Source organism: Mytilus californianus, unplaced genomic scaffold (genome assembly GCF_021869535.1).
Source record: "Mytilus californianus isolate M0D057914Y unplaced genomic scaffold, xbMytCali1.0.p SCAF_5, whole genome shotgun sequence".
Classification (NCBI taxonomy): domain Eukaryota; kingdom Metazoa; phylum Mollusca; class Bivalvia; order Mytilida; family Mytilidae; genus Mytilus; species Mytilus californianus.
Window position 1 is genome coordinate 54094668 of NW_026262701.1, and position 12566 is coordinate 54107233.

Consider the following 12566-nt stretch of genomic DNA (forward strand, 5'->3'; position numbering starts at 1 on the left):
AAGTTATGGACAGGTTGAAATCTTATGGTTTTGAAAGATATTGTAATATAAGTGATAATGTACTTGATAGTTATACTTAATTTCAGATAGAAGAGACCATGTTTAATAGATATAAAATGGTGGGAGTACAAGAATTTTAACCTATAGTAATGGTAATAAATTAAGAACATATACACTTTTTTTAATATATTTATAACACTGAGAAATATTTGCTACAGAATATGTCACTACATCATTGTGTTGCTTTTAAGGGTTTAGACATTGCAACTGGTCGATTTGAAAGAAAAAAAAAACAATGTGATAACATTTGTTTTAATTGTAAAATGTTAGAAGATGAAAAACGTGAACTTTTAAAATGTCCATCATATGAACATCCAAGGCATACCATGTATATTGATATACTGTAGTCTATAATGATCAGTTTTCAAGTTTGTCTGATAAAAATAATGTAATATTATATCTTTATTTAGTGATAGCAATATTTGTTATATCGTCGCCAAAACCTGCTATAACATTTTAACAGGAAGAAACATTATTTTATACCATAAATTCGGCGCGTTACGTTTGCGCGAAAAAATTTTAACAACGAAACGTATTGTGTTTGCGCGAAATTTACCTAGTGTTAGAAAATTTCTGCTTTTGTGTGAATTAAGTTTCTTTTCAAAAATCGTAATAATTTTATATAAATACTATGAATTCTGAAATAAAACCATATAGAATGAAATTTTAAAAAAATACTGAAATGACAATGTGATAATTGATATTGAAGATGGAAATTACAATTATTGAGACAATTAGACATAATATAAACTTTCCCTGTAGATAAAAAAAAATGGAGATATTCCCTGAAGATGCACCAAGAAAAATATACAAATGAATAATAAGAACTTATCGCGAATGAAATTTTTTGTTTACGGAACAAATGAGCACAATCGTGAAATAATAAGGGTACATAAGACAACAAATTATGCTGGTTATACAGAAATTCTCCCGATTACGTACATAACAAAATAAAAACTCGAATGGGCAGATTATTCATTGGTCATTTGTCAATGAGATATGTAAATGATTTTAATTAACTCATTTGTATCATAAAAAAACATTATTCTTAAAAGTTGAAGTTCAATTATAGGAAGTTGCAATTTTGTAAGAATTGTATAACATCCTACGGTGTTTACCTTTGGCAGATCAATCATAATAAGAAATAAAAACAATTCATATAACTGCCATTCAATCGGTCCGTTTTGTAAGCAATTAGATAACTGTTATGTTTATATATCTGGGGCCGATTTCACGAAGCTATCCTAAGACCTGTCATAAGATATATCTTAGGACATGTCTTATGATCCTCTTATGACTATCCTAGGACATATCTCAGACCACGCCTCGAAGCTGTCGTAGGATGATCTTAGCTAAGATATCCTAAACCTGTCGCAAGTTCTTTAAATTTTTAAATATTAACATGGATTCATGGAAAAATTCATGTAAATGTATTATGTGTTTCCAATAAATTACTTAACGTATTGATTAACATTCCAGAATTAGATATTTCGTAAAATTAATATAAAGCATTAGTTTAATTTATATAAATAATCTATTAATAATACACCAATATGCATATAAAAATTCAAATAAAAATTTGAGAAAAAAAAACAATAAGCTGATGATTATTTGACTTTGCACAAGTGAGTTGAATTCAAGTTTTCACTGTATCGGTTATAAAAAGGTTAAAGGATAAAATCGTGCATTTTTGATATAAATAAATCGAATGTTCATTGTTGATAAATCATTGTTGATAATCCCCCAACCTATAAAGATTTTGTTTCGAGTAGAACAAGGAGATTAGATAATCAAATAATAATAACATAATTTGCAAAATTAATATAAAAAATAAGTGTAATTCATAAAAATAAACTTATGACTATCCTAAGACCATCATAAGACACCTCTCGTGTAGTCCTAACTTTATGACCAACTTTAAGAGATGTCCTAAATTAGGACCACTTTGTGAAACCCACTTAGGACTAAGATATGTCGTAAGACCATCCTAAGACATATCTTAGTCCTAAGACGGCTTTGTGAAACTGGCCCCTGGTTGAGTACTGTTTATCTATCATATGATTTCAATCCAATTTCACTCGTCCAATATAGGGGATAAAAGTTGATGCAAGAGCTTTCTTCTGTATTTTCTCAACATTTTAGACCGTTAAAGCCAGTATTAAAAGTTAATATTGAAATTAAAAGACCTCCTCACAAAATATTGGCTCGGGGATTTCGAAACCCCCTTTTCTTCGGAGGTCTTCTAATGATAATATAAACTTATCATTTATCAGAGGAACTTTTACCATTAAACTTAAAATATTTTTTTCCCGCAAGTACACGTAAATAGACCCAATGCAGAAATTAAAAATTGTATGCAAATGTACAAAATGTAAGCCTATTAATATACCTTCAATACATCTGGCATGCAGTATCTGCGAGTAAGAATAACTGAGCAGTAGCATTTAGTCTCCGAATTGTTGTTCGAGAGACTTTATTGAAAGATGTGGATGTCTTAAGGGTCTCATCAAACTGTTGTGATGTGAGAAAGGATAGTTTTCTAATTTCAAACGGCTAATTTTTTTTTTGCATTAAACGAATTAAAATATCATGGCATCTATACAATATTTTTTATTGTAGTATCGCATCTGATTTAGACAAGCTTAGATACTAAATCGAAAATTTTTATGTGTTAGGGGTTTGTTAAATGAAATAAATTTTCAACATCAATCGAAAATAATTCAAACCTTGAATTCATAAACTTATGTTATTCTAAATTCATAAGCTATGTTCGTTTGAACATTTTAGATTTAAAGAGATAACACATATAGTCAGGAAAAAATGTACTTACTTGTCATCCAAAACTTTCGTTTGGTGAAATCTGACCACTGTCCTGCAGTGTTTTTGTATAGGATATTGACAACATATTCTGCACATAACGTTAGATTGACAATTTCATAGCTGGTATTTGGAAAAGGCACATATTTATAGGCGTTTGAGGAATCGAATGTAACTTTGTCTCCTTTTGAATCGTAAAGACTAATAATTGTAGTTTTCCACTCATTTAATGAAATATTCCACGAAATGTTAGCATTTTTCCCGATGGCATTAATTCTTACATCTTTCAATGGATCTGGTTTACCTGAAAATGAAAGAAATATTTTTACACAGTCCTATTATTCAAGAGCTTTTGTTGGGTTATTTTTTGTATTGAAAGTTTAATTACGCATGATTTTTGGAAGTATAATCTTACCTTCTGAATTTAAGCATTCAAAGAGAGGTTGGGTGCAGTTGTCCTTTGAATTCACAGAAATTTTATCTAACACTCAGCGGTTTCACAAATTACTCATGTTACTGTTTGTCATTTAATATAAAACTGTTCAAACGTTTTGACGAAAACTCCACCTCCTTGTTCAAAGTCATTGTTTTGAATTCGTTTATCGATATTCTGGTCATGGTCAATTTTGTCCACACCTGTCTTATAATCATAATTTTGGTACCGACATAGCATCAAATTACACAGTAAATGTTTGAAATCGATTTTATTGTTTATTACTACATGAAGGTGTGCACCTCTACAATTATTCAGAGTCTTATCTATTTTACTATTATAGTAAATTCAGTATTTTTTTATTTACTAGTTAAAAGCAAAACATCCTCGTTAACAAATTAAGAAAATTTGTAAAAAAAAGAAGGTTCCAACTCCTTCAGGCAACGTTGACCTTAGATGGATTTGGTAACTTTGGTCACATAACCCCTAAAGTTTCGGCTTAATCATACATCACTGACTTTCAAATGTTTTGGTTTAAGCGTAATAAATGAAGGTACAATCAGAAAAGCGCTTCGGACGCATACAGTACATAGACTGTTATTTTCATTCAAGGGATATAGCAAATAGGAATAAACAAAATTTGTTTTAAAACTTTCTTTGAATTGTATCTACAGAACTTTCCTGTATTGTACTGTTAAGGAATTCCAAGACCTCGGTAGACATACAATAGTTCGAAAGCAGCACGTTTACATAGGGAAAGATATAGACAAATGTACTTTCCAAATTAAGCATTTAGGCTTCTTTTGTAGCTTGAACTATGGACAAAATACGAGTTTTTTCTAATTTTTTCTAAAAGTTGCTTTGGAAATAAAAATTATTATACATTTCGGACGTTTTCGTCCCTTTGAACTAAAAACTGAAGATGATATTGAATTAAAAAATTGGATGAAAAAAGTAGCATTAAATTTGATGTCATTTGAAAAAATCTATATAATTTATATATAGTATTCATCGATGGGCGTATTATATTTGCGCGCATTTGGGGATTACATTTTTTATGTTTGCGAAAGTACAGAAGCACAATGTATTTGTTTTGGTTAAACGCGAGTGATTGTTTACATCAACATGTATTTTTGAATTACTGCAATGTTTATACTAGTTTTCATTGGATGTAATGTGTCGCATTGCAGGTATAATTCTCCGAATTATACAGCTATTCTCGGTTTGATATCGTAAGATGTGGTTCGTGTTTCTCGTGCTTGCCGTTTCATATAGATTAAAAAAAATTATAATGTAATCATTCGAAGTTCTGCCTTACGACGAGTAACACACTCCGTAATACTATCTTGATTTTATTACCCCCCTCCAAATAAAAAAGAAAGAAAAAAACTCATCTAGAAAGTGTTTTGTTGTTGTGTGAAAAGTAATGTCTATTTATAATATTTGATATTAACTTGATTATATTTTATGTTTTGTAGATTGACGTTTATTTATGTTTTTATCTGAATTTCTGTGTTTGAGCCCGTATATGTATGACTGTTTTATATCATGGACGAGAATGAGACGTAATGTGTTTAACAGTTTAAAAGGGCATTAGTTACGAGTGAGACAAACATTTTAAATACGATTCTTTTTGTTTCAAGTTTAATGAAAGCGGGATTTTGAAATAATTTTTCGTTATAAGCAGTTACAAAATGTACATGTAGTTTGACACAAATTTGTCAAAATAAGCTCAAAAACATCGCTGATATAATATCGACTTTGCACGTAAAATAATTCGACCACATGTGAATCCGTATTCATGTGGATGGGTTACGTACGGAAGCGTATTAGCGCCATACATTTGTTTTTATATTTCTTCCTAAGTATGTTTGCGTTATATAACCTAAACCTTTACGAACTAAATCAAACCTTTGCGAAATAACGCCAACCTTTGCGAAATAACGCAAACATTTTCTTTAAAACATTCATTAAGTTTTGATTATTTTATAATAAAAAACTATATTGGATTTACATTTTACATTTATGATATAATTTGAAAGCAGTGTTTTGTAAATGTCGGTATTTGCATGCCCGTCTGTCATTTAAGTTTGGTTGTGATTTAGTTAAGAGAATGACAATGAACACAAGGCCAAATTTTAATAAATATACATAGGAATAAGGGAATATTTGTATTGCAATTATACACACAATAAGAATGGTTTTTGTATCAGAAAATACAAATGGTATAGGCAAATTTCAATTGAAAGGCCAAGATTTTGAAAATTTTGATGTACAGAAAGTGGTAAAGTAAAAAATGTAGAGAAGAGCAAAAAAAAAAAAAAAAATCATACAATGTAAAACTATTAAGTCAAATAGACAAACTGATCTTTCAGCTTTAAAATAAATTATTTAGAATTAAAAAAAAAAATGTTTTAAGAAATCGTTTGTTGAAATCTCAGAATATGATATATTAGATTCTTTGATAAAACAAACCATGGGGTTTAAAATTTCTGTCTAGTAAGTTAGCTTTGATACTTGGGTAGCAATGTCCCCCATCCCAGAAAGCATGATTTCACATGCCTAAAGATCTTTATCGCTTCCTTCAAACTTTTTTGCATGAACAATCCATACTACCAGAATGTGTATTCTAACAATAGAACGTTGAAATGTTATTCATGTAAGCATCCACGAATAGACGAATCGAAAGAAAAATAATAACATGAATTCCATGAGTGTAAACATTGTAAGTACTTTTCGGAATACACAACAGCGAGATTGAGACATTCGGGTAGAATGAAATTATACAACTACCCTCTGTTATTTCTTGATTTTGTTGATTAAACGTGAATTAAGGAAAACAGAAATGATTATTAATATTAAGCAATAAACAAACGAAATATTTCAGATGTAATTATTAATTAATTCAATGGTAGGTTAACAATCAATTTTCTTCAAAATCTGCATACTTTCGATTGAATTTCATCTATCTTTTAAAAGTTAAGGTAGCTCCATAGGTACCTTATACTTAAGTATAATCTTAGGCGTTTTCTAAGTTTGAGGGGTTTTATGCATACCACTTAAGTTTTATGGGCGTGACATAAACCAACTAAGAATTTACTAAGGAGATACTTAGTTTAAGATGCATACCACTTAGGCAAAAAGGGCGGTGTTTCCTTAACGTAAGTGTTTACTAAGGAAAATCTTAACTTAAGCAGCTTTATGCATACGGGTCCAGATGCTTACTTTTTTTTATTGATAAATGTAATGTTTTTTTTTTCTTTTTTTTTTTCTTTTTTTTTTTTTATCAACAGTCATTGTTTCTTAAGGTCTCGTATAAAAACTAGATTAAATATTATTTTACCTACACTTTGCCCCCTTTTCAATTTGTGTTGTTGTTCTATATAATGTACCATTATATATAACGTTTACTATGTTGAAATCTCAAATTAAGATGCTTTTATAGTTCTATTCTCCTGGTTTCATTTATAATAATTAGACAAACAACAGTACTCATGATTTTTTTTCTTTTGCTCTTTTCCTATGGAAATTGCTTCAGGGGATTGTACGCTTCGTTGGTGCAGTTTTTAAGCATTCACTTTCATAATAAATCTACAACGAAAAGTCATTCATGTTTAGCATTTTATAGTGCATGGAAAGCCATGTACTATGAAAAATAGAAGGGAAAATACTGATTTACCATTGGACGAGAATGGGCGATTATGTTCTAATAATTACTATAAAAAATGTTGAAAATCGTTCATACAGATTTATGTTTTAAGTCATTGGATACGTTCGTCTTTCTTGTAGTGGGATTGGTTGGATATGTGTTTGTGTCTTTAAGTGGTATGTCTGGAGAGAATAATAAAAAATATTTTATATTTATTTATATATGTTAATGGATTATATGTGTTTTTTTTTTTTTTTTTGATAAATATTGGATGTAGAATCGTCTAAGAAAAATAAAATGGTACAACTAGATAAATTTCTAGGTTTATAACTCTTTAGTCTAGGTTAATTAACTTATAAGGGTGTGCTCGATTATAAGTCATTTCGGAAACAAAATGCGATTCTACTTCAAACCAGATGAACTAAAATTAAACAAGAAAACAGTGTTTCATGGATAACACAACATTTTTTTCTTTCACTTTGGTTATTACAACGAACAAAAAATTGATGAATTTTTCAGGTGAGTATTAAAAAGGTTATCCAAGCAAACTGAAAGTATTTTTCATTCTTCCCTATTATCAGATAGGAAACAGAAAAGGTTTAAAAAAAAATCTGCATGGGTAAAAGCATTTCAGGGTTCCATTTTGTTTGTCTTTAACTTAATTGAAAAAATACTTTTTAATTTCATTTAAATATTTCAAGATTAACCCCGTAATTTGCACTGCCGATATAACTGTAATATTTGTAAATTATAAATAAGTTTTGTGTTTGAACAAAAATTCTTGTTCCTTTTTTAATATTTTTTTTAAGGATTTTTTTAAAAATAAATTTAAAATGAAATAAGTACACGAACACTGGACATATAACAACAAACGTGAATGCATTTGATTATGTCTCGCGTTTCTGTCGAAAATTGAATATAAACAGCGCCCAATATTTAACAGAAGCCTTATTAAAATTTTACCCATACTCCTCACATTCTATTCATTAGTACTATATTCAAGTTAAACAACAAACATTTAAATAATATACCGTATACGCCATTTTGACAATTTCAATTTCTTGAGAACTATTTATTCTATTAAACCACAATATCATTGTAGAAAATATCCGCGTAACTTGTCTGTTTTTAATGTATATATTAAAATGCAACAAACGATTTTTGTTGTACAAAATCAAAATACAACATTTTAAATTTCAAGGAGATGTATATTTAAACGGAAAAATTAAAATCAAATCTTTAAGTGAATTATAATTTTTCTCTTATTTTCATCATTGAATAATGTTAATGTGTTCAATATTACAAAAGAATTCAACTGAGTTAACACAGTTAATATTTTGTAGATGCACAGAAGAGAAATGGAACGCAATGGAAAGAATTCGTTTTTACCCGCTTGGATACTATCTGTGAAAGACATTCAGCCAAGATCTGCATCGGGAAACAAATTGCGGATATTGTTGTTGAATATTAGTGAATACGATACTATATTTTATACCATGAAACTACGACTCGAAAAGCTGTTTATTGATAATGAGATATTTGTTGTATTACCACAATCCCGCCAAAAAAAAACCCCAAAAAAAACAGCAGTATCAGCCGTTTCACTTATTCCTAAAATACCTAAAACTTACTTTACGATATAAAACATGTCAAATATAATTGTATAACAATGAATTACGCACAATAACTCACTTAAAACTATGGCATGGTATTGGTTGCAAAAATTTGATATTTTTCATTTAAATGCAATATTTTTTTATTTGAATGGTATATTTTTTCATTTAAATGCAATATTTTTTATTCATATGGTATAATTTTTCATTCAAATGGTATAATTTTTCATTCAAATGGTATAATTTTCGTTCAAATGCAATATTTTTTATTCAATTGGTATAAAATGTCATTTGAATGCAATATTTTTTATTCAATTGGTATAGTAGTTTTTTTATTTATATGCAATAATTGCATTATGGGAAATTCTTTGACGTCATAAGGTCAAATTTGCAACAACGTTTGTGATTGGTCGGAAATTGTTTGGATTTCTCCCCTTTTTTTTCTAAACATGGGTGACCAAGAATTAAAAAACGAGTCAGAATATCGCCCCTCTAATTAAATCTAACGTTCGTGCGAGTCCTGCACTGGCTGTTAAAATCTTGTGGTCATAACTAGTATTTCTATTGCAAAATTTCGATGGTCAAAACGTTCGGTCCACTTTTCAAAAACGTTTCATTGTATATGGATTTATATGCAAGTATATCGGTTTTTTTAAAAAAGATTAGACACCGTTAGTTTTCCCGTTTGAATGGTTTTACACAACTAATTTTTTTGGGGCCCTTTATAGCCTGCTGTTTGGTTTGAGCCAAGGCTCCGTGTTGAAGACCGTACGTTGACCTTAAATGGTTTACATTTACAAATTATGACTTGGATGGAGAGTTGTCTCATCGGCACTCATACCACATCTTCTTATATCTATATACAACGTAAACCAGACGTTTCTCAGACTGTTTTCTTTTTTTAATAAATCCTTTGCCGCGCGTTGTGTACTGATTGATAACTCAGTCTGGGAGAACAACATTTATTCCAGTACCAGTTGTAATTAGGTTTGAGCAAACTTCCAGTAATTGCAAATACTCTTATGTCGGTGCTTTGTGTCTATTGTCTTAATGTTAGTTTTTTTGTGTGTCTCGTATCGATCTTTTGAGTTAATTTGCTGATTTGTGCAGGTTGTTATTTTATTGTACTGTTACACCACTGTCCCAGCTTCGGGATGGGTTGCTCACAAACACGTTGTTGTACTGTTACACCGCTGTCCTAGGTTAGGGGGAGGATTGGGATCCCGCTAACATGTTTAACCCCGCCACATTCTGTATGTATGTGCTTGTCCCAAGTCAGGAGCCTGTAATTCAGTGGTTGCCATTTGTTGCTTTGTTATACATATTTGTGTTTCGTTCATTGTTTTGTACATTAATTCGGCCTTTAGTTTTCTCGATTAAATTGTTTTAGATTTTTGATTTCGGGGCCTTTTATAGCTGACTATGCGGTGTAGGCTTTGCTTATTGTCGAAGGCCGTACGGTGACTTATAGCTGTTGATTTCTGTGTCATTTGATCTCTTGTGGAGAGTTGTCTCATTTGCAATCATACCACATCTTCGTTTTTATATCCACCCTGCCATAGTCCTTATTTGCCTCTCCCAGGGATGGAGCCTGTAGTTTAGTGGTTGTCGTTGGTTCCTGTCTCGACTCATATGTGATACTTTGTAAATTGTTTTGTTATGTATAATTAGGCTGTTAGTTTTTTCGTTTGAATTGTTCACACTTTTCATGTCGGGCCTTTTATAGACGACTTTACAGTATCAGGTTTTTGTCATTGTTGAAGGCCTTACGATTGTCTACAAAAAGCATTTGTCTACATGACGGCAAAAAGCTCTACAGAGCTTATGTTTGTAGTATTTCATGTAACCCGACTTAAAATAAATTTTTCTTATCTTATCTTATCTTATCTATAATTGCTTACATCCACTTCATATTTGAACTCCGGTGGATAGTTGCCTTATTAGCAATCATATTCCATCTCTTCATTTTTATATTATATACGTGACTTCTAAACTCGTGTTTTCCTGAACAAGCATGAAATAATTTTCACTGGGCGTTAAAATTAGCAACAAACAATCAATCAATTTAAACTTGTGTTAAATAAGAGGAAAACCATTTGATATTTATTTATTTGTTAGGGTGGGGACAGAAGGATTTCATATATGAATATGGTTGCCTGGTAAGAGCTGAAAAATAGGCATGATTAGCGATAATAATGCCCTCTCTTCCCTTCCCCATCCTTCATCTATAAATTTAAACTGACCACCACGGAATAGCCCAATAGTGTTGAAAGTAGCGTTACACACCAATCAATCAAAATCCCTTCCCTAGAATATCAAATAATCGTCCCTTAACTGTTATTGTCCGTATAGTTCTTATATTTATCCAGCTTATCGTCCTATAGGGATGTCCTACTAAGGCTGTCATACCATAAAAACGTTTATAAAACAGCTCACATTCTAATATATCTGTATTCATAAATTTATTAATTTCATTTAGACTAAACGACGCCTTTTTAGTTTGTTATGTGCCTGTGCCGTCAACCTATCAAAAAAGAAGAGGTGGATGAGAGCCAGAAGATCTTCCCAATGCAAAAAAAAAAAACAGAAATGGACTTCTTCTGGCTCACTTCCGAAGAACAAAAAAAAAAACGCGCCCTATTGATATGTTTTAAAAACGCCTTGCCCCTACCCTTTTTTTTCCAAAAAATGGCATTATTAAATATATAAACATATATATAATCATCAAAATTAAAATGCTATTGTATTTTAATAAGACCTACTTTATTACATGACCTGGGACTAATGACATTTATCTATAAGTCCTAGCATACATTAATTATTATAATATGAATATGTTGTTTGTTTTATTAACCACATATGATGCTATGCATGAGTCACCATCTATCAGGACATGAATTGGGTTTACATAGAGAGGATAAGGGACGACATCAGAAAATCAACGAAGGATAAAAAAAATTTTTTTTTGGGGGGGGGGGGGGGGGGGGGGTCAAAATTGCTGCAAGTTGTGTTTAATTAACATCGATTTTATATATATCCTTATTGGCCAGTTTTTTTTTATCCTACATTGAACTTTTGATGTCGTCCCTAATGTGCAAAAAAAAATAGATAAGGGGCGGGACCAAACCTATAGATAACATAATAAAGAAATGATGAAATATACAGAATACGTTGATTGACTTTTGGTTGCCTTATGTCCAGTGGCAAATATGTCACGCATGTTTAGGACAAATATTATAGAGATCAAAGGATAAAGAATAGAGTGAAATGGTAAAAACTAAAAGATATAGAATTATAGAAACGATCTTTGATCTGAAACCCCTACCCTTACACAAACACCATAACCATTACTGCCAATACTCGCATATATATACAGTCCGCCAAAAGTTAAGCACCACCTATCTTTGTTGCATCGAAATTTTTTTCATTTAAAAAACCAGTTAGTCCTCGAAAAAGAGAAAATATTGATGTAGCAATTATAAACAAACCATAAACTTAAGTTTGGTCACTGATGCAGGTTCTATGCATTTGAATTTTGCGTTCATAGAAATAGTGAAAATTACACAAATCAGAATCGGAATTTAAGTTTTACTTTGAATTTATTTTTTTACAACAATTAATCACCCAAAATCATTAAAAGTCTCTACAAATAATCTTTGGTATGTTCGGCAAATTTAATGTCAATATTTAAGTCTATAGGATGTGTAACCACCTCTCTTCCGGTACAGTTCCATAACACGGCGTCTCATACTCTGTACAAGCCTTCTGAACTTTAGTTGAGCAAATTTATTCCATTCATCAACAATTGCCCCTCTTAAATCGCCAAGATTTTGCAAAGGTGGCTCTCTGCGATTGAAATTTCTGCCAATGGCATCCCAGATATGTCCGATAGGGTTCAGGTCTGGAGACATGGAAGGCCAAAAGATAGTGTCAATGGCTTCTTGATCTTTGTAATCGGTTACAATCCTTGCCCTGTGTGGTCTAGCGTTGTCGT

At 30.9% G+C, this 12566-nt stretch overlaps 1 protein-coding gene across 1 annotated transcript in view; it reads right to left on the bottom strand.

Moving 5' to 3' along the window:
* Nucleotides 1–12566, bottom strand: part of LOC127702624 (nephrin-like) — a 65906-nt gene that overhangs the window by 48543 nt on the left and 4797 nt on the right. The window contains exon 2 of the mRNA XM_052206896.1: nt 2891–3181. Within this exon, the coding sequence (XP_052062856.1) occupies nt 2891–3181 (291 nt within the window). The remainder of the gene's footprint in view (nt 1–2890; nt 3182–12566) is intronic.